The following is a 22,590-nucleotide window of genomic DNA, read 5'->3' on the forward strand; positions in this document are numbered from 1 at the left end:
GATGAGGGCAACAAATGTACAAATGTGCTTGACACAATGGATGGATATATGGATTGTGATGAGTTGTACAAGCCCTCAATAAAATGATTAAAAAAGAAAAGAGAGACTAGGTGTGTTAGTCTGGGTAGACTAGAGAAACAAATCCAGAGAGACACTCATATGTGTATGAGAAAGAGCTTTATAAAGAGTAATTGTATATTAAGAAAACATCCCAGCCCAGTCCAGATCAAGTCCGTCAGTCTGATATTAGCCCATATGTCCGATGCCAGTCTATAGAGGCCTCTCTAGACTCACAAACCACAGGCAATGGCGCTAAATGCAGGAAGATCGCAAGCCAGTGGGTGGGAGGTTGTGGATCCAGTGGCAGTGTAAGCATCTCAGTGCTGGCAGGGGTCTCCACGTGGCTCCTCCAGCTCAGGACACTGGTGTAGTTCCATGTGTCTTGTCAGCTGCAATGTCTCCCAGGGAGTGAGCCTTGTCAGTAGAGAGTCTCCAAGGGAGTGAGTTGAACTGAGCCCTCTGAACTGCTGTTTGGACTAATTAGCTGTTACATCCCTTCGTGCTGTATATATCTATTTTCATATATATGTGTATATATGTATACACACAAATATACATATGTATGTATAATCATATATATGATGTGTCCTGGTTTTGTTTCTCTAGAGAACCCTATCTAACACAATTGTTACCGGGAGTGGTTCTAGAGCAGTGGTTCTCAACCTTCCTAATGCTGTGACCCTTTAATACAGTTCCTCATGTTGTGGTGACCCCCAACCATAAAATTATTTTTGTTGCTACTTCATAACTGTCATTTTGCTACTGTTATGAATCGGGCGACTCCTGTGAAAGGGTCATTTGACCCCCAAAGGGGTGATGACTCACAGGTTGAGAACGGCTGTTCTAGAGAAACAAGATCAACCAGATCATAAATCTGGGCTTCTCAAATTGCCTCTCCAGTCTGATTAGGCTTACCAGCACTGGTAATGCTATCTTTACCCCTAAAAGCGTGGATGAGTCTGACACTCTTACTAGAGAAGGGGTGTCAATCCATGGCGTGAAGCCGCCAAGCTAATATCCACAGAATCACCACCAATAGGTGCAGTGCTTGTGAGCGGAGAGGCTCTGGGTGATCGTGTGTTTGGTATTTTCCAGCAGTTTCGTCAGGATGAGAAGTATAAGGAAGCTGGTTGGCTGGTCCTCCTTACAATAGAAAATGTGATCAAGGAAAGGGATAATCTCAGAACCTCAGAAGCACGTTTAAATGGCCAAATAACAGACCTAAAAGCTTCAGCAGGTGCTACGAAGGAGAGCCTTCTCTCCTGTAGTAACAGAGCTTACATTGCCGAAAACTAAATCCAGAGTCTCATCATACGGGTCGCTGAATTACAGCGTCAGCTGAATTGCAGGTCTAGGACAGTGTCTGATATTAAATTAAAGGCATTAATTGGAAAGAATTGGGACCCTGAAACATGGGATGGGAACATATGGGCTGTTGATCCAGAAGAGGAGGATACTGAGCCCCTAGAGTCCATTGAGCCACCCCATCAGTAGATCCACCCCTCCCACCTGAGGGGATTAATCCACTATCAATAAAACAACCCACATCTGAGTAGATTAACCAAACTGGTTCAAGCTGAAATGCCAGGTGGGGCTGCACCTGTAGCGTTGTCTCAGGCAGATGCCGTACAAGATATTGCTGAAAACCTCCAGGAAACACCCCATTCCTGGTAGCAATGTTAGTCTGGGTTGACTAGAAAAACAAATCCAGAGAGGTACTCATATGTTTATATAAAGAGTAATTGTACATTAAGAAAACATCCCAGCCTAGTCCAGATCAAGTCTGTAAGTCTGATATTAGCCCATACGTCCGATACCAATCTATAAAGTCCGCTCTTGCTCTCTGGGGATGGGACCAGCATGCGGCTGCTTTAGCTGGTTCTCTGTCTCAACTTGTGAGCTACACTACCGGTGAGACAGCCAACCGTGGATTGTGTTGCTAGAGCTTGAGATTCCTTCGAGACTTGCTTCACCACACTGCTGGTGCGTACATCACTTAAGCTTGAAGCTGTCAGATCCGGTGGTCTTGCACTGCTTGAGTTCAACATTCCATTGGGGTCTGCTACGATAAGCTCCTGAACTGCTGACTGTTGGTGACCCACCCTGCTATTTGCTGCCTGTGGCGAGACTGCCTGCATTGCTCTAGGGAAGACTCAGTTGCCTACTTCCTTGACCTGGACCCAGCAGCCCTCGTGAGTTGAAGGACTTCCAGTATATTAACTGTTTCACAGAAGTAAGTTGAACTGAACCTTCCGTATTGCTGTGTGGACGGATGAGTTGGGAAAAAACAATACATATGAATTGTTGAATGTACAGCTGATTGGCCTGCTCTGAATTCACAATAAAAAATTAAAAAAAGAAAAAGAGCGAGAGAGGGGCCAGTCTCTGGAAAGAGATACCATGCCTGGTAAAATCGAGGGTCCGTCCAAAAAGAGACCTCGGGCAAGATGGACCGACACTGTGGCTGCAACAGTGGGCCCAGCCAGCATCTGCTGTGCGGATGGCACAGGGCCAAGCAGTGTTTCTCTGCTGTGCATGGGGTCGCTGTGACTCAGGACCACCTGAAAGTCCCGAGTTGAGCAGGTTCCTCTGTCCTGCTGCTCCAGGTGCCCGTGTGCCCTCCAAAAATAAGCCAACCAACTCACTGCCATCGAGTCCGCCCTGACTCCTGGCAACCCTGTGGGATGGGCTAGAACTGCCCTGTGGGTCTCTGAGACTGTCAATCTGGCATAGGGGCCATTGGGTCAGTAGCAAGCCTATGTACAGTGGAGTGAAACACTGCCAGGTCCAACTCCGTCTTCACAACTCTTGTTCTGTCTGAGCCCATGGTGGCAGCCACTGTCCGTCCATCTTGTCAGGGTCTTCTTTCTTTTCACTGCCCCTCCACTTGAGCAAGCATGATGTCGTCTCCGGGGACTGGTCTCCCCTGACAACCTGTCCAAAGTATGTGAGATGAAATCTCACCATCCTTGTCTCTAAGGAACACTCTGGCTGTACTTCTTCCAAGACAGATTTACTGATTCTTTTGACGGCCCATGGTATTTTCAATATTCCTTGCCAGCACCATCATTCAAATGAATAGATTCTCCTTTGGTCTTCCTTATTCAGTGTCCAACTTTCACATGCATATGAGACCACTTTGGTCAGGCACACCTTACCCCTTAAAGTAACATCCTTGGTTTTCAACAATTTAAACGGAAATACTCAATGCAGTGCATCGTTTGATTTTGACTGCTGCTTCCATGAGCATCGACGGTGGATTCAAGCAAGATGAAACCCTTGACAACTTCCATATTTTCTCTATTTATCATGCTGTTGCTTACCTATTTCCCCAGTTGCAAATATTTTGGTTTTGTGAATGTTTGGGTTTTAACCCACACTGAAGGCTGCAATCCTCGATCTTCATCAGCAAATGTCTCAAGTCCTCCTCACTTTCACCAAGCAAAGTTGTGTCTTCTGCAGATTGCATATTGTTAATAAGGCTTCCTCTGCCCTGATGCCGAATTCTTCTTCATACAATCCACCTTCTCTGATGATTTGCTCATCATACAGATCGAGTAAGTATGGCGAGAGGATGCAAACCTGACGCACACCTGTCCTGGTTGTAAACCATGTGCTATTTCCTTGTTCTGTCCACACACCGGCCTCTTGATCTGTGTACAGGTTCTGCCTGAGTACAATGAAGTATTCCGGAATTCCCTTTCTTCTCGGGGCTGTCCACAGTGTGTATGATCCACACAGTGGAATGCTTTTGCTTCGTCAATAAGAAACAAGTAAACACCTTTCCAGCATTATCTACTTTCAGCCAAGTTTCCTCTGACATCAGCAATGATATTCTTGGATTAACATCTTCTGAATCTGGCCTACACCTCTGGCAGCTTCCTGCCAATGTACTGCTGCAACTTTTTGTTGGATGATCTTTGGCAAAATTTTACTTGCATGTGATGTCTATGATATTGCTCTATAAGCCGAGCATTCTGTTGGGTCATCTCTTTGGGATGGGTAAGATACGGATCTCCTAGTCTGTCGGCCAAGTAGCTGTCTCCAAAATGTCCTGGCAGAGACGAGTGGGGCTTCCAGTGCTTCATCGGCTGGCTGAACATTTCAATGGGCAATCCTTCAATTCCTAGAACCTTGGTTTTGGCTAAAGCGTGGACTTCTTCCTCCAGTACCATTAGTTCTTGCTCATATGCTACCTCCTGAAATGGTTTAATGTTGATTCAGTCTTCCTGGTTCCACGACTCTGTGTATTCTTTGCGTCTTCTTTTGATGCCTCTTGTATCTTTCAGTATTTTGCTCATAGAATCTTTCAATATTGCAACTCGATTACATTTTTCTTCAGTTCTTTTAGTTTCCGATATGCCAAGCGTGTCTTTGCATATGTCACCATCAGATTTTACTTTGTGTTCTCAAGCTGCCCTTGGAAATGTTTGTTCAGCTCTTTGACTCATAATTGATACCCTCTGCTTTAGCTAGTCTGTGATTGAGGGCAGTGTCAGTCTTTCCTGACATCCACTTTGATCTTTCCTTTCTTTCCTGTCTTTTTCCTGACCTTCTGCTTTCTGCTTGATGCTTGTGATGTCCTCCACCGCTCTGCAGGCTTCTGTCATGAGTGTCCGTGCATCAGTTCTGTTCTTGAAGGTCAGATGGGATGAACTCGAGTCTATTTTTGGCTCTTGGAGACATGCTTTCATTTTCTTCAGCTCCAACCCGAACCTATATAATAGCAGTCGCACTACAGGAGTAGAAAGCCTCATCTTTCTCCCTTGGAGCGGCTAGGGCTTTGGAACTGCTGGCCATGGACTCAGCAGTCCAGTGTGTAACCTACTATGCCCCCAGTGTGCCAGAGGACACCTGTCTTTTGAACATAGTCTAAGGATCTCTGGTGGCATAGAGGTTAAGCACTGGGCTTCTAACAAAAAGGTTGGCTGTTCAAACCCACTGGCTGCGCTGCAGAAGAAAGTCGAGGCTGTCAGCTCCCGTAGTGTTTTATGGTCACAGAACCTATGGAGCAGTTCTGCTTGTCTTCCCAGGTGGTGATGAGTTGGGATCAGTCAGTGTGGCTGCAGGGAGGTGGGGGGAGGTCTGGGCACACCGTCTATACCAGCCCTCCTAGCTCACAGTTGTGGTTTGGGTATGAGTCCTAGGTCTGGAGACTGGAGGACGGCAAAAATCCCTTCTGTGCTCTGAGGCCTCCTTGAGGCCCTGAGCCTCCCCCCCACCCCAAAAAAAAGCCCACTAAAGTGGAGGGGTGCTGTCAGGCACTTCCCCTTCTCTTCCAAGTGCCAAGTTGGCGCTCAGGGGGCATAGGCCTCATGGAAGGATGTGTTGCTGAGCAGGGCTGGTTTCACCAGACCCCCACAGACAAGGACCACACCCCAACCTGCAGCCCAGGACCTGAGGGGGCCAGCCTAGGCTGCCTGTCTTCCATCTTACCCATGGTGAACAGGGGCCTACCTGGGCACCCGTGGCACTGAAAGACTGGGCGGGGTGAGGGACTGGGGCCACTCTGCCCTGCCCTGCCCTGTTCCAACAGCCCCTCTGAGGAGTCAGGAAGAGGCTTGCCTGACCCAGCTTTGCTGGGCTACGGTGCTGAGTGGTCCAGAGTGACTGGGACAAGGCTGCTGCCTGGCAGAGCCTCCCTGCTGGAGGGATGTCCGCAGGAAGAGCTGCGGGGTCTGACTTCTAGCCGTGTGTGGCCTGCGGGGTTCTGCTGCAAACACTGGTTTTTGGGGCCATTACAGTCAGCTTTACAGTGCCTGCGACCACTGCGGACCAACCCGAGAGGTGCAAAGAAGGCTCTCCAGAGAGCGGAAGAGGAACGTAGGGTGAACCTTAAATCACGATGGAGGCCAGGCTTCCCGCCCGCGAGATGGCTGAACTCACTCAGACCGTTTTCAGCCCCAAACAGACAGGCCTAGTTGGGAGCACACCACCAGGGAATCTCGCAGGCCTGAGACTCATTGCCCACGGGAGGTCCAGGCAGTGCTGCTCCCAGGACACCATCCAGAGGGCTGGGCAGGCAGGAGGACCCGGAGATGAGACCGGCTGTGCTGGTGCACAGAGGGGCCTCCAGCGACCCAGACCCAGAGGAAACCACATGTGCACAAGTGGTTGCATGTGAAACAGATACTACATGTCCGTCAACCTTCACCCAAGGATCGTGGCATCTGCCATGCGCAGGGCTGAGGGACCTGGGCCGAATAACAAGCTCTGTTTGCCCCAGAGCGGCCTGGCAAGTCCCTGAGGTCCTGATCCCTCCCGAGTGCTGGAGGCCCAGGACTCTGCTGGCTGGCAGCCTGAGGCCAGGCCATCCACCCACTTGGCAAGGGGCTCCCATTAGCTGGCCTGAGTTGGACAGAAGGGGATGGAGGCGCCAGGGAGGGCTCAGGAGAGTTTGCGTGTCCGTCCCACCTGTGTATATGTGCACATGTGTACAGTATGAGTGTGTCCACACGTGGACATGCATGTCCATCTGCATGTGTATGGTATGTTTGTGTGTGCTTGTGTAAGTAGGTATCTATATGGGTATGCATGTGTGGACCTGGAGGTATGTGCATGCAAGTTTATGGGCAAACATATGCATCTGTAGGTGCTTGTATGTGTGGGCTTGTGTGAGTTTGTGCATGTGGGTGATGCTGCTGGCCCAGGACTGGCCCGGGCCCTCTGCCCTGCCCCCAAGTGCTCACAGCCTCAGCTCCTGAGCTCCCTTGGGGACACTGAGGCTCCAGACCAGGCCATCCTGGTGTTCTACGTGCATGCTGGGTTGGGGACACGGCACCCCTAGAAGACCGTGGCTGTCCCCTGGGAATAGGGTGGTGGCAGCAGGCACCGAGTCTGCAGCAAGGCCGGCGCTGGTGGGGCCGAGGAGTGACCAGGATGTCCAGCCTGCCCTCCTGAGTAAAGCCGGCCTGTTTACACTTCAGCTCTGAAGTGCCTGCCAGGCGGGGCGGGGCCTTCGGGCGGGCGTGAGTCAGCTGCAGACGCAGGAAGTGAGAAGGCCGGTACTGGCTCCCCGGGCTGGCTGCCACCACCGTTACTCAGCCCTAGGCAAGAGGAGGCTGCGGCCTGCTGGGGAGGCTTTTACCCCCGGCAAGTGGACACCAGGGGCTGGAGGGCTTCTCCCAGGATGTCAAATGGCTGGGCTTCACCAAGGGAGAGGAACCTGCCTTCCCGCCAGACCCCGACGCCCTCACTGCGCCCCGGGGCAGAGAGCAACCCTGAGGGCCCGGGGACAGCGCGGGCGGAGGCAGCCATTCAGGGAGCAACCCGGGTGCAGAGGCGAGGCGGGGCCAGGGGCGGGCACCGAGGGCCGCTCGGTGGATGGTGCGTGCTCCTTAGCACACAGCGGCCACCCGGCCTCTTCTCCGCGCCCCCCTTCCCCACCCCTCCATCCTGATGAGTCAGTGGGGACCTGGCACCGGGTCTTGGAGTGTGTCCGCACGCGGCCAGGTCAGGCCCTTGACGCTCCAGGGTCACCTTCCTCCTCCTCCCTCCCTTCACCTGCCTTGTCCCCCTGCTCCACGACACCCACCCCCCCTGCCTCTTAGCTCCGCCCAGGACCCACGCTGCTCCCTCTTGCCCCTCACTGGCCAACATGCTGGGCGCCTTCTGAGGGTCTTGAGCAATCGCTTCAGGAGCCATGAAGTGCACCCAGGGACGCTGAACTTCTGAACATGGGGGAGCACAGCATTTTTTTGCACGTCACAATGAGCAAGTTTACAGCTTGGAGTGTGCCAAGCAGACACTTTCCCCCCCCCTACCCCCCACCCATCTCTCTCCTTTCAACCGGTACCATGGGTGCCAAAGAGGCGCTGAGATGTGCTCGTTGGTGTTGTGGAGCATGCGCCAGGCACACAATCCTCCCAGCTGTTGACAGGCATTGGTGACAGACTGAAGTTACACAGCCACCTCATGCCTCCTTTTCTCAGTTCCCGGGCTGGCCAGTGGGCATTCGGGGACTGCCCAAATTGGTTTGAGCAAGTCCACGTGGCCAGCATTTAGTTCCCAGGGCAGTGTCACACACTCAGCCAGGAAATCCACAAACCTAGCCCCTCTCAGTAAGGGGGTGTCTTTGCCAATCGCCCCACTCCACCCCGCCATCCCTGTTCAGGAAGAGAATGAGTGGAGCACAGAAGACAAGTTTTAGACTTAGACCCAAATGTCAGTCAGGTTTTGCTGTGTAACAAGTCTCCCCAAAAGATAGTCATGAACTCAATGATGCCAGGAGGAACAGGTAGCTCCCTCCTTCCTTCTAGGGAATGGATTCTCTGTATTGACCTTCATTCCAGGGAGGTCTCAGGTAAATATATGTGCAGACAGGTGTGAGAGCCTGTCCCCTTGATTTCGCCAGGCCTCCCTAGGGATGGTGCTCCCGGAAGTCTCCTCTCAGCCCCCACACCTCACGGGAAGGGTCAAGCCCATAGGAGGAGGCCTCCCACAGCAGCATGTACCTGTGAGATGGTAGGCCCAGCTCACATCTGTTTGTACTTTAGCTCTGTAGTTAAAGGAAAGGAAATAAACCCGAACACCATTTGTCATCATAAGCCCCAAACAAACCCCAAATCAAAGTATTTATTGCCAGGAGAAAAAAACAAAAAGTCACTTAAAACAGCATCCATAGATTTGCTCCTGATCAATTGAGCTGGTGATGTGGGCTGGGATCTGCTGAGACATCTCATCTGGGCCCCATGCGGTATTGTCTGGCCCCACTGACCTGTCTGGCAGCTGGCTGGCCAGAGGGATGCCTGTTGGACGTAAGCAGGCACGTGCTGTTTCTCTCCCAGCGGCTAGAAGGCAAGCGGGCCTCAGCCAAGGTTCAAGAGCTTTTCAAGGCTCCTAGCTGTTATGGCCGACTGGCCAAATAAAATTGGCCTATTTGTACTCTTCTCCCTTGAACCACTGTCCCAGGCAGAAGCTTCTCTTTTCAAGGATGCAAGGTCTCTGCTGCTGCTGTGGCAGTGCCTGCGTTCCCACGGAGTCATTTCTACTTTTAGACTGTTGTTAAGTGGGACTCTGGCCCCTGATGCTCATCCCTCCATCACAGCCAGAACTGGGAGGGACTGTGGCTTCCACGCTCACTCTTCATACTACCTTATGGTGGGCAGGCTCTTTTTAATGTTTTCGATGATTATTTTTTTAACTAGTGCTTTTTGTGAGTGTCCTGTGTAAGAAATCTTTGCTTACTCAAATGTTGTGAAGCTAATTCTTAATTTCTTTTAGAGGCTTTATAATGTGCAGCTTTTATGTGTGGGTCTTTGATCCATCATGGCAATCCATTTCGTTTTGGGGGGGTTTCTTTGGAGGTAGATATTGACAGTCCCTTTTCCTTACCAAAGGATGCTTTGTTACTTGCTCCAGAACCACTTATTGAATGGACCAAGATCTCATTATTGCATCAGTGCAAATAATTCCTTTTTACTGTCATTCTCGACATTTTGATTTTTCGAGATGTTAAAAAATACAATAGAAACTTGTGGCATGTGGGAAGGAGGCAGGGGTACCTGGGAATGGATGGGGTGGATTAAAACTATGATTTAATACAAGTTACTTAATGCAGTTAGAAAAACTCACTTTGCTAAGTGCTGTCTTTATGGACTTATTACTCATGTGCTGAGAGAAAAACGGGTTGGCCTGTATGTCTCCTAGAAGGACAAGAGGGCACTGAGGACTTCTTTAATATGCCTGACTGTTGACCCAAACCCCTGAATCCCTGTTATCTTGTGAGTGAACAGGCTTTCTGAGACTTAGGTTTTGAAGAACCTTACTGCTGTTTGCCCAGGGTTAATAATGAATGCTCACAATTAACTGAAATCCGAGTTAATGCAAAACATCATCATTTACATGACTCCACAAAGGATAAATCCCAAAGCAAAGCAAAAGATGTTAGGTCTTCCAAGCATTCTGACTTCAAACAGGACACGATTAAGACACCCTGTGTGCTGCTGGCTTCCTTGGGCGTAGCCACTAATAAAACTTCTTTCTTCCTTTATAACTTCGGAGTTAGTGAGTCAGCTCAGCTGCTGCAGGGCAAAGACCCTTGTTAGCGGTGAACAGTGGATAATAAGGCAAAACTGCAGTGATAGAGCGATAACAAGGTTACCCTAAAAACCAAACTCACTACCCTCACTTCGATTCTGACTCATCAAGTGGCTCTTTAGGGCAGGGTAGAACTGGCCCTGTGAGTTTGCAAGACTGTAACTCTTATGGGAGTAGAACGCCTCATCTGTCTCCCGAGGAGTGGCTAGTAGTTTCAAACTGCTGACCATTACACCACCAGGGCTCCTGGGTATATACCCCTTCATAAACAGCCCTGAGAGGTCAGTTAGGGACTAGTACTCCCTTTACAGGTAAGGCTATTGAAGCTCAGAGATGAAGAACGTCTCTGAGAAAACCAGGTGGTTGGCTCTGGCCTCCGATCCTCGTCCATGACGTCCAGAGGGACGTGAGCGGGGCGGGGTCGGTGGCCCCGGCGGCGCCTCTCCGGGGTCGGGCGGTGGTCTACCTAGCCTGTTCACCAGGCCTACCAGGTGACTCAAGAACAGCTGTCAGCCCTCTGGCGTGCCGCCGTGCCGCCAGCTTCGCCTCTTCTCGCTCTGCGCGTGCGTGGCCCCGCCCCCGGAGACCCCGGGGCGTGGCCGGGGCGTGGCCAGGGCGACGCTCGCGGCCGAGGCGCACTACGCAGGCTCCGCTCTGCGTGGGGCTCACGGCTTCCGGCTTCGTCTTCCCCGCCCCCCCCGGCTCCGCCCCGTCCGGAGGCAAACGGTCGCGGGGCGATGACGTTGCCAGGGCCTGGCTGGGCGTCGTGGTCTCCTGAGATGGAGGAAAAGGAGCAATTACGGCGACAGATCCGTCTCTTGCAGGGTAGGTGGCCGGGGGCTCGGGGTGCGCTTCTCGACTCGGCCGCCCCTCGCGGCGAGCTTCTGCCCCCCGGGAGGGCGTCGTCGCTCAGTCGGCCCTTGCTGAGGGAGCGCTGTCCGTGGCGAACGCTGGGCTGGGCCGCCGAAGGGGCACCGGAGCCGCCTCGGGCCGGCCCGTCAGCCCCCGCCCGGTCGGGCCTGGTCCACAGCCCTAGTCCCTCGGCCGCTTAGTAACGGGCGGCCGTCCACGCCCTCCCGGCGCCCACGGTCGCCCCGCGGCCCCCTTCCCCACGGCGCTGGGCCCCGCCTGCCCAGGCCTCGGCCGCCACACTGCCCCAGTTTTAGGCCCACGCTAGACTTCCCAAACCATTTTCTAGAAGCCCCGTTGTGAGCTTCTTGCCGCAAAGAGCCGGCGAACTCACTGCTATTGCGTGGGCCCTGACGCGCCGACGGAAGCAGAGGCCCCGTCTTTCCCTCGGGCCGCCGGCCCAGCCCACAGCGCCCTGGGCGCCAGGGCACTGGAAGAGAAGACCCGGAATTTGGAAAGCCAATGAGAGCCGGGGGGGCCCCCACCCTCTTGTGCCATCACTGTTCTCAGGTGTCACCAAGTCGGACCAGGCTCTCAGGGTGGGGGATACTGGTACCTCCGGGCCCCATACCAACGTGTTCCTTGAGTTGATGCCCTGGTTGTTCAACGAAGGACCTCTTGGGGAATGGAGAGTGGAATACATCTTGGCTGCTAACCGCACGCTCAGCAGTTCAAAACCACTAGTCACTCCACCGGAGACAGGTGAAGCCTCCCGTTCCTGGACAGAGTGCCAGTCTTGGACACCCACAGAGGCTGTTCTAGCCTGCCCTGGAGGGTCGCCGTGAGCCAGAATCCACAGAGTGGCACTGGGTTTTGTTTTTGGTCAGGCCTCTCTCAGGCAGGACAGGGAAGGCTTTTACAGTGTGGCACAGTGTGGCACAGGTGAGTGGTTGGCCTCTTGTGCAGGAGGACAACGTGACAGGGAGGACAGCATGTGACACATGAATTGTCGCTAGCTGGAGTTGGGGCGGGGTGCCCTGGGTGTCAGTCCTGTGGCATTCATTGTACGGTGAGTGGGCTGGATAGAGGAGATGATGAAAATGCGGTTCTGCCCCCAGAGGGCTCCTTTTTGCCTCTGGCCGACCCCATCCTGCTTGTGGAGCCTTTAAACTGCGTAGGCTCTTCATGTGGAGAGGCACGTCCCCTGAAAGATAGGCCAGCGGAAAACATCACACCACAGGGTGGCCTTGGGTTGGAGCCCCCTTGGTGGTATCTTGCTGCAGTGGCAGCCCTATTGGGCAGGCGGGTGGGGCACTGGACTCTCCTCAAAGGGAGGGTGGCGAGACTGACTCACGCCATCAGGAGACTGGACAAGCTGGTCCAGCACCTGCCTGCAGGGCCTGCAGGCTCTGAAGACAAGGACCCCACAGAATGAGCAGACAGTGGCTCACGTGGTTGCCATCGGGTTTCTTTCTGTTATACACACAGTCACCAGGGGCCAAGTTAGCTTGGTGCCACTGATAAGATACAGGAAGCCCAAGCCAAACCCCATTACAGGCGTACAGGGACCTGGAAGGGCTCCCTGTGTCAGGAGCTTTAATAGGAGGCTCCCCCCTCTGAACTGCCCAAGGCAAGGTGTGAGCCTGGGGGCCGGTGGATGAGGACTGGCCCTCCATTGACTCCCCTCAATGACAACACTGTGACCCTGTTTTCTCAGGTCTGATCGATGACTATAAAAACCTTCACGGCAGTGCCCTGGCCCGGGGCGCCCCCATGCCCACCTCCCGGTGGCAGCCGCCTGCATACCACTGTGGCCGATCTTTCAGTGTCTCCTACCCTCGGCCCAGCCGCAGGGGCTTTGCGCCACCCCAGGGCCCCGAGTGGCGGAAGAAGTACTCCTTAGTGAACCGGCCTCCGGGATCCACGGACCTGACTGGTGACGGCACTGCACAGCTTGCCCTCAGGGCTGGGCCCAGCATGGTGTCCAGCCCACAGCCCTGCGTCCTCCAGAGGCAGGTTCGGCTCAGCCCAGGTCAGAACATGGTCATCAGAGTCACACCTCCAGCAAGGCCCGGCCTGGCCATTGTCATGGGAGCCCAGCAGGGTCCTTTGGAAGAACGTGACGGCACTCCCTGGAGTGACCAGAGACCCCAAGAGGGCCAGGGCGAGCCCTCTGGCACCAAGCTGCAGCCCTCAAGGGCAGGCAGAGTCAAGGACCGTGGCAGCGGTGGTGGGGTTGCGAAGGAGTCCCTGCTGGTGTGCCAGAAGGAGCCAGGCAGGCCCCGGGCCGTGAGGTCTGTCAGCAGGGTGAGCAGGAGCCCACCAGGCCCCCGGCGGACAGTCAGCGAGGGCGCCATCGCTGTCAAGGCGCGAGCCCCACCTGCTCAGCCTCCGCGCAGCGCGGGGGCCCCTGGCCGGAAGATGGGCTTGCACCCTGTAGCCACCTGTGCCGCCCAGCTCCTTGTGGACAGCAGGGCAGATGCTGGCCACCCAGATCAGCCTTCCCCTTTGGTGGCTGGCCCAGGGCCCCGGCAGGCCCCAGAGGCCTCGAAGTTTCCATCCTGTCGGACCAGCAGGTTCCGGAAGAACAACTACAAATGGGTGGCTACCGCTGCCAAGAGTCCCCGGGCTGCGCGGCACACCCTGAGCCCCAGAGTGGCCGCAGATAACTCAGCTCGGGCCCCTGTGGGCGGGGCAGGGAGGCTGGCAAAGCCGCAGCTGAAAGCTGAGCCGGACGTCAAGACCAGGAAAGCCACTCCATCTCCCATGGCTGGCAGCAAGTACAAGTGGAAAGCCGCAGCCAGCCCCTCGGCTGCTGCCCCCTTCCACTGGCAACCAGAGGCCGGCTCCCGAGACCACCCTGCCCCGCTCTCCCCAGTTCTTTCCCCATCATTTCCTGAGGATAGTGCAGCGGCGGCAGCAGGAGCGGGTCCCAGTGGCTCAGAGCCACTTTTCAGGGACCCCTCGCTCTCGGGGTACAAAGTGCAGAGCCGTACCAAGATCATCCGGCGACGGAGCGGGGGCAGGTATGTGCTTGTGGCTTGTGCCCGGCCAGGGCGGTGAGCAGGGGGCTTCACCTGGGAGGGTTGTGGTAGTCCTCGAAGGGCGGCATCTGCTGTTACTGAGCTCCTGTGCTGTGCTGGCCTGTGTGGGAAGCGTCTGCGTGCGTGCGTGCGTGTGTGTGTGTGTGTTTCACAGCGCTCGTCAGGCGGGGACAGCAGTGGAGGTAGTGCAAGGTCTCTGGGGTGGGGAGACCCAGGCAGCCCTGGCCAGTCAGGCAGGGCGTGAGCTCAGCTCGGGCAAGACGGGAGGAGCAGTCATCTGTCTCTCCCCCAGCTGCTCCTGGGCTGCCAGCCGATGGGCAGTGGGTGCAACCTCCATGGGCTTCTGATTTAGCCTTCACAGTCTGTACCCCCTGGGAACCAGGAGGCCTGGGAGGAGACAGCAGAGGGGGCCTGTGGGCTGGGTTGCCTTGGTGGCAGTCCTTCGGGAGGGGCCGGCTGGGCTTTGGGCAGAGCCCTTGGTCATCAGAATCTCAGCCCATGCTTGCTGCAGCAGGGAGCCATGTGGGGTGGGCGCACAGGGCGGGGAGAGCCCTTGAACCAGTTAGGAGCTCCCTGCTGGTCTCCACAGCCTGCCTGGGGACAAGAAGAGCAGCCCCCCTGCCACTTCTGCTGCAACAAAGAGCCGCTTCAGCCTCCGGCGCAGACCACCCCCCCGGGGAAAGAGCAGCCCCGCTGCTCTGAAGAGGATGCCCAACAGGGGCCTGCTGCAGGTGTCCAGGCACCGGCTGTGCCGCCTGCCTGCGGCCCGGACCCCTGCCCCCACAAAGGAAGGTAGGAAGTGGGAGTGGGGCTGGGGCGGTAGGCACTGTAGGCCAGCAAGGGCACTGGCCTAAGGTAAGGGTGGTGGTCCAGAGAGGGGACCTGCTGGCCCAGCCACTCCTCTCTCAGCTGGCTCCAGGTGCAGGGGATCTTCTTCCACAGTATGTGGGCACCACCGCCTGGCAGACGTCCTGGCCTCACCTGTCCCCACCACCACCTTAGGACACTGGGCCTGCCTCCCCTCTCCTAGTTCTCCCTGATTCAGGAGTACCTGGTTTCCTCTGTGCCAGCAGCTTTCGCAGTGGGGCCCAGACCTATGTCCACTCTGAAGCTGCTCATGCTCATGCAATCTGGGCTGGGGCAGTGGGCCTAAAACCTGCCCTTTGACCCAGCCTTGAGGCCCTGCCTAAGCCTACAGGCTGGAAGGCGTCTTCAAGTGTGGGAGCCAGGGAGGTGCTTAGGCCCAGAGTCAGGCCAGTTCTGGCTCCTATAGACTGTTAGGCAGTGCCCAGTGGACCAAGGGGTGGCCGCCTGCAGTTGGCTTTCCAGCCAGCCTTTCTTCCTATTCCTACCTCACTCACTAATCTTTCCATCCATCCATTCTCCCCTTCCCTCATTTTCCCCTTCCCTCCCTCCCTCCCTCACTCATTCCCTCTCATGAGATCCTCAGGAGGCACAGGGGCCTGGTAACTGCTCCAGATGCAGCTGCTTGGGGGCAGGCAGGTCACTGTGGGGGTGACTGACAGGGCCTGGGTCAGAAGTTATGCCCACAGATGGCAGGGGCCTGACAGGGTGGTTGGGATGTTGGAAGGAGGCCTCCCTGGATAGAGATCAGCCTGCTCTGGGTTCAGGTCTGGAGTAATGTCAGCATTTACTCCCCCACCCTCCAATCTCCCAGCCACCCCTCCTCCACCTGCTCACTCACTATCATGTAGCCATTGTCCACACATCCACCCTCTCACCATCCACCAGCCACCCCCCATCCACTTATCCAGCCACCATCTCCCTACAACCCACCCATCCTTCCCGTACCCACCAACTTACCAGCTACCCAGCCACCTGCCCATCTGCCATGTACCCATCTAATCCACCCAGCTCTGCCCTACCTCGCTAGCCAGCATCAATCCACTCACTCTTCTATATACCCATTCATTCACCCACCTGCTCATCATCTACTAACCACCTACCCATTCAACCATCCACCTGTCCCCACCTATTATCTATCCACCTACCCACTCACCCAGTGCGTGTTGGTCCCCTTTGTGATGGGAACATGGTGGGCCAGAGACACTGGTGAAAAGCTGGAGGTGCAGACAAAGTGCCTGTCACAGGGTTAGCAGTGGCTCAGGGAGGGGACACTCCTCATGTGAATTGACAGCTACAGGATGGGGAGGTAGGTGGGCGTGGCCCTGTGTGGCATGCTGGGGGCAGGAAGAGAAGGGGTGAAGTGCGAGGGGACCAGAGAGGACTTGGGTGGGCCCAGGTCAGAGAACGGTCCAAAGCTGGGCAGAGTGGGCTGGCGGGCAATGTGCAGGCTTGGCATCCCTCAGAGTGGGCGGGGCTGCAAAAGGTGCTCAGGTGTGGGGTGCTGGGCTCCTGTCCTTGTGTGGCTGCCAGGCATCACGGCACGAGGACCATCATCGGGAGACCTCTTCTGAGGTGGCTTTGGGAGGTGGTGGGACTCCCCAAGTCAGTGTGTGGGTGCCAGGCACTTGTCTCTAGGACTCCCAGGTGGGTGGGGGCTGCTCCTGCCCAGTACCTTGCACTTGTCCTTTAACCTCCCAGCCAGTGTGCCCCTGAGCCCTGAGCAAGGAGATGCCACTGGCCAGTGTGCTCACAGAAGGGAGAAGTTCCCGTGGGACATGCGGGTGTAGTCACAGCACGACAGAGGGGCTGCTTCACAAAGGCAGGTGTGTCCTGGAAAGGCTCTGTCCCCTTCCCTCCAGCCCTGTGGGGTTGCTCGAAAGCCAGCAGAGGGCGCGCCTGCCCCTCCCGTGCCCATAGTCCACCTTTTTCTGGTAATTGATTGCCTAATTTCCTCTTTATGTGAAAGAAAGCAGATATCAAGTAATTTGCAGCAATAACCTGCTAATGCTGGGCCAGTATCGAAACTCCCCTGTTCATTTTCAAGTGGCAGATAAAACACTAATACATAATTATCCTTGCAAATTGGATTGTTTTAAATAACCAAAAGGCTGTGGCTCTCCTGGCCGAGCCCATTCCCTTGAGTTACTATTGCAGCGTAATTGCTGCGTTCAATCAATTTCCCTGGCATTAGAAATTCCATCACAATCAACATTAAGCTTTATTCATCGTGATCGCTAAGAGCCGGGCCATTTCTCCTCTTTTTCTTAACTGGCAAAATTAATCAGGGAAAAGATTTTAAACATTTACCCGTGCGAAAGAGGTCAGCTCTGCCACTATATTGCTCAGCAGATAAGGGGGCTAATAAAAAGAAAATTGAATTACTAATGATCACCAGGAACCGAGTATATAAAACCTGACAATCGCCCGGTTCAGGAAAAGGGAGAATCAATTTCCCTCGGACAAGGTGCGCCCATTTTTTATTTTGGCGCATATTATCAGCAGTTTAATCTGTGGGCGCATAAACAGGAGGAAACAGTTAGGGAATAATGAGCCTGGAGGTGTGAGTGCCCGGGGAGAGACGCTCTACACAATTTATTTGGCACAACAGATAATCGCTTTAATTGAATTCAAAACTGCAGTGTTCAGCAGCTGTGTGGCCTCGCTGCCTGCCTGCGGGGAAGCAGCAGCTGGAGACTCTGGCCCCACTCTGTCCGCTGTCCCCCCACCCTCCCACTGTTCCCCCACGCTCCCAGTCATCTCCTGGACCTTGGCCTGAATGGTAGCTCTAGAGCTGACCCAAGCTGCACAGGGTGGACATGTGTTACTGAGGACAGGCAGTCCTGGGTCTCCTGGATGGGGTGGGGCAGCAGGGGTGGGCAGGGAGGGGGGACACCCAGGAAGATCCTTGTGGCTGGAGGCCTGGGCCCGGGGAGCAGGGCGCAGCTGTGTGTGGCTGCCAGAGGCCCAGCCGGCCCCAGCTGTGGCAGGGCCGACCCCTTGTGACTGCGGGCTCTGCCAAGGCAATTGGGCAGATGAGGCGAAGCCTTTAGGATCTCCAGCACGGTCCCGGACGTCCCACCGTGTCACCAGGGCAGTTAGTTGTCCAGCCTCAGTGTTCGGGGACTTGGGGCGGCTTCCTCCATTGCCCCCGTGCTCCTGGTCAGCCGAGGTGCCAGGCCTCTGTGAGGGCGCTAGCTCTCCTGCTATGTGGTGGGGAGGGTGTGCCACACTCTGGGTGCTGCAGGGAGTGGGGGCCACTTCACCTCAGCTGCCTGGTCATCCCTGCCCTCCGCCCTCAGCCTCCTGCCCCCACCCAAAGTGGGCTGGTCAGGGTGAGTGGTGGCAGGTGAGGAAAGGGGTCTTCACCACGTGCCCCTGGTGCCAAGGTCAGCAGAGGGGCTCCTCTTGCCTATGTCACCACCAGGCTACGTCCAGCTGTCACTCTGCCTGAGAGGGGCTGCCCACAGCCCTCACAGGAGGTGCTGGGAACTGGGGTCAGCATGGGGTCGCATGAGTTCACACTTCTGGGAGCTAGCCTGAGCCCCTCCAAGCCCCTGGGACCCTGCCCTGGAGTAGGGCCCTCCCCATGCAGCATGGGTGCCCTCAATGCCACCCATCTGCCTCCAAGCCCTGCCTTACCCTCCCCCACCCCCCCCAACTGCCGACCAGGCTCCCTCCCAGACAGCTCCAGTCACTAAACGGCCAGTGCCTGCCTGTGTCGCTGGCCTTGGCTCCAGGTGCCTGTGGGGCCAGTCCCCACCATCTGTTTTCCCTTCATTCAGACAAGCCACGCCCCTTAGCAACTCCTGCTTCTTAGATGGCCTCTTTGGCTCTCTGGCAGCCCTTCCTTCCGCAAGTCCCGCCCCTCTGATGACCGCCTGACCCCTGGGCGCTGCCCCTCAGGACCAGAGCTGTGCACTTCATGCCTAAGCTGGCCAGACCCCGGGAAAGCCTGTCTAGCAGCCTTTCCCCAGAGCGCCCCCTGCCTGCTGAAAGCCCCAACTTGCTGCGTGGTGGCTGCCAGGAGGCCTGTCTTGTGGAATGGACTGCCGGGCAGTGGCCAGGCACTAGGAAAGGGGGTGTGGTCGCGGCGGTGGTGATGTGCTTCCTTAGGAGAAGAGCATACTGGGAGAGGCTAGCATGCCTCATGGGCCAGAGCCTGCCTCCCTCTGTGCTCACTGCTCCGCCAGCCCCTGCCTGCCCCGTACTGCTGCCTCTCAACCCCAGGGGCGGCCCGGGCACCAATGGAGCCCCTGTAACCTGTCTGTCAGTGGTTGATGCTGGCAGGCTTGCATGCTGCCCGCCCCAGGCAAGCACACAGGAGAGGTCCCTGCACTGTGGCAGCCCACCCCTCCCCGGCCTGCACTGTCCTCTGGGGGCTGAGCTGGCTGAGGTGCTGCCATCCCGAGCCCAGGGTCATGGGGCAGCACTGCTCATTCCCAGGGGACACCAAGGGACTTGAGGGGCTGGCTGTGGTCCTTGTGAGGTGCTGGGTGGGTGGAGTTTGGAGCCCTGGGTGGAGTTCGGAACCCTGCCCAGGTTTGCTCTCACCCCTTTCCTGGTAATTGTTGACCACAGCAGTGGACCCATTGGCACTTTAGAGGGAGACTGTGGCCCCTTCCTGTCCCTCAGCCCTACGGCCCTGTGCCCATGCTGGGTACCCTGCATGGAGCCAGGCTAACTTGCCAGCTGAGGGGGCAGGGTTGTTGGAGGCTAGACAGTGCCCGCTGGGTTTCTGGCAGGTCAAGGAGGTAGCTGGAGGGTAGCTGGCCCGTGAGGAGGCCTACACTTGGGCTAGCAGCTCTGGCACTGCTGTGCTCTGCGAGTGCCCTCTGCCTGGTCAGCCTAGGCCAGCAGTTCTCAACCTGTGGGTCGCAACCCCTTTGAGGGTCAAATGACCCTTTCACTGGGGGTGCTCAATTCATAACAGTAGCAAAATTACAGTGATGAATTAGCAATGAAAATAATTTTATGGTTGGGGTGTCACCACAACATGAGGAACTTTAAAGGGTTGTGGCATTAGGAAAATTGAGAACCACTGTCCTAGACCATCCTCATCCACCCGGAGTGGGGGTGCAGCTGGTGGGCATGGACCTGAACACTTGGGGAAGAGGGGCAGTGGCCCCCCTACACAGGCCAACGCAGGCCCTAAGATTGGTGTCTTGGTAGATGGAGTGTGTACCCTCTCTGCCCTGGTCTCTGAGTTTTTAGCAGGGGGCATGTCCGGAGCCCCCTCAGGCTGCTCCCACCTTCCCAGCCTGGCAGTGGTGGTACTGGCTGTGGCCTGGGCAATGGGACTCCCATGGTCAGTGTCCTCTGCAGTGAGTATGTTCCTGACATTGGGTCTAAGATGGTGTCAGTGGGGGTGGGGGGTATGAGGCTGGGAGTGTGCTCCCCAGTAGACAGGGCTACAGTGTCGGTGTTGGAGAAGGCATTGGGACCGTGGTACCCCACCGTGGCAGGCCTTTAGGTGTTCTTGGAGCTGTGCTCTGGGGCTCTGGGTTGCTGCTGCTGGCTGCTTTTGAGGGTCCCAAAGCAGTGACTTCAGCCATGGCCAACTCTCCTGTCGGGTCACCAGGCCAGGCGCCTGAGTGGGCTGTGGGCAGAGGATGTGGCTTGGTGCCCGAGGGGTCTGTGTCCAGGTCCAAGGGGGCTTGCTTGGCTGTGCTGGTGGCCTGGGACCCTGGGAGGGACTTCAGGGTAGCGGGCACAGTGTCCCCACCTGTGAGGGGGCAGAAGAGTGGACAAGAGCCAACGTCATGGGGACCTCAAGAGGGGGTGGTAGCAGTGAGCACGGGCCCAGGGCAGAGGGCTGAGAGGAACCTGGTGGAGGAGGTGAGGGGAGCTGAGAAGCACCCCTACCCCAATGAGGTTGGGGCTCAGTGCCTAGAGTTTATGGGGGGCTTCGTGGGGGAACAAATAGGAGGGTCTGCCTGTAAGCGCCCCCTGTCTGGCTGAAGGCTCATCTGGTGGGGGCTTCTCTGAGTTTCTCTTCACCATGAAGCACTCTACCCCCCCCCCTCCCCGCACCCCAGCTGAGATGTCCCTCCGATGCGTTCCCGTCCATCACCATCCTGACCTGAGCCCCTGGGCTCGGGTTCCGCATCCTGGAGCTGCTCCGATAGCTCTTCTCCCAGTCACCCTCCTCGCTCTCCAGCTGGGTGCCTGTGTCTGGGGGTGTCCCGTGTCAGCCTGACCCCCTGCAGCTAGTGTGCTGAGACCTCACCAAGAAGATGGGTGACAAACTGGGGATACTTGACTGGTTGTGGGCTTTTGAGGGCCAGTGGATACAGCCCCCATTGTCACCTGGTCTCCTACGTGACCCTCTCCCCCCACATCACACAGTCCTGCTCCCTGCCTGCTCCCCCCCCCACCCCACCCGCATTAGCTCAGGCCCCACGGGAGCTCTTGGGGGAGCACCCTGGGAGGAACCCGGGGTACTAGGTGATTGGGTGCCTACTGAAGACCCTCGGTGGCTGTGGCCTTTACTGCCCTAGAGGCCAGCACTGTTGGCTTTATGTCACCAGGGCCACCCTGTCTAGGCCTGAGATTCGGTAGGACTATGGCATAGAGACATGGGGTGTCATCTGAAGCCAAACATCAACATGACACAGGACTGTGGGCCCCAGGGGATGGGGTGGAGGTGGGCAGTTGGCCTGCAGTTTGGGTTACAGTGGGATGGGGAGGTGGGGTGTGAGGGGTTTCCCTGAGGTGCTGCCAAGGCAGGGCCACTAGATGGTGGTCCACAGGCCACTAGACACCTGGGGCTGTAAGCCACTGTGTGTGTGTGTGTGTCAGGGGATACTGCTCTTCTCAGCTGAAGCCCCACCCATGAGGAGGATCCTGAGCCCAGGGCCCCGCTACATCCGGTGCCTGGAGTCCTTTGTGGGTGTGGGCGCCACTGTAGGATGGTGCTGTCCGCTGTCCGTCCCCGTGTGGCTCCTCGGGCCAGGTGCAGAGGCTGTCCAAGCTCTCTCTCCGCTCACCTTCGTGCCGTCTGAGCCAGCCGCAGCGGCCCGTGCACAGGTGTTTGCCGAGTTCAGTGCTTGGGTGCTGATGGAGAAGTTAGGGGCTAGAGGAAAGAGGGGGAGTCTGTGGGGTCCCCGGCAGAAACTGGGCCTTGTTGCAGCCTTGGGAGTTAATCCGCCTCCCCCCACTCCCCAGTCAGGGGACATCCTGCCTCCTGAACTAGAAGTCCTGATGTCAGCGCCAGCTTGTGTGGGGGTGAGGTGGGGGCGGGGTGGGGGCCGGGGTTCAGCCCCAGGGCCAGCACCCTGCTCTGGCTTGACGACCTCATCTCTGAGGCCGCGGCTGCTGGGACTGGGGGCCGAGCTTGCCTTCTGCTGGGAGGACCCTGCGGGGCTGCCCTCAGGAGCCCAGTGGCGCGCAGGGCGGCTTAACTGGGTGGGGAAGGCCCGCCTCACGCCCCCTAAGCAGCTGTCAGAGAGCAGGGCTGTGTCAGCGCGGATCGATGGCTGGTGCGCAGTAATTACAGGGCCTCGCTGCGTGCCGCTCGAGCGCATCTGCTGTGAGGAGGGTCTCAATCTCCCCTCTAATAGGGCTCTGACAGGCCGCCGTGCCACGCGCCTCCGCTGACGGTGCTGTCATTAAGCACCAGGTAGTGGGACACGGGGACACGGGCCCGCACGGGAGTGGCACTGACAGCGAGATTTGTCACAGCTGTGCCTGGACCCTTGTATCACGTGTGTACGCTGCTCCCTACCTGCCGGCC

General features: G+C 56.6%; 1 protein-coding gene across 2 annotated transcripts in view; it reads left to right on the top strand.

Moving 5' to 3' along the window:
• The first annotated feature begins 10,842 nt into the window (after positions 1-10,842).
• The window catches only part of ZC3H3 (zinc finger CCCH-type containing 3), a 52,279-nt gene continuing 40,531 nt past the window's right edge, over positions 10,843-22,590 (top strand). For both annotated transcript variants that reach the window (XM_045297946.1, XM_045297972.1), the window contains exons 1-3: positions 10,843-10,923; positions 12,665-13,973; positions 14,581-14,783. In XM_045297946.1, the coding sequence (XP_045153881.1) occupies positions 10,878-10,923; positions 12,665-13,973; positions 14,581-14,783 (1,558 nt within the window). In that variant the 5' untranslated portion in view covers positions 10,843-10,877. The remainder of the gene's footprint in view (positions 10,924-12,664; positions 13,974-14,580; positions 14,784-22,590) is intronic.

This window comes from Echinops telfairi, unplaced genomic scaffold (assembly GCF_000313985.2).
Source record: "Echinops telfairi isolate 266 unplaced genomic scaffold, ASM31398v2 ScPeMD7_1;HRSCAF=3_0, whole genome shotgun sequence".
NCBI classification, from domain to species: Eukaryota; Metazoa; Chordata; class Mammalia; order Afrosoricida; family Tenrecidae; genus Echinops; species Echinops telfairi.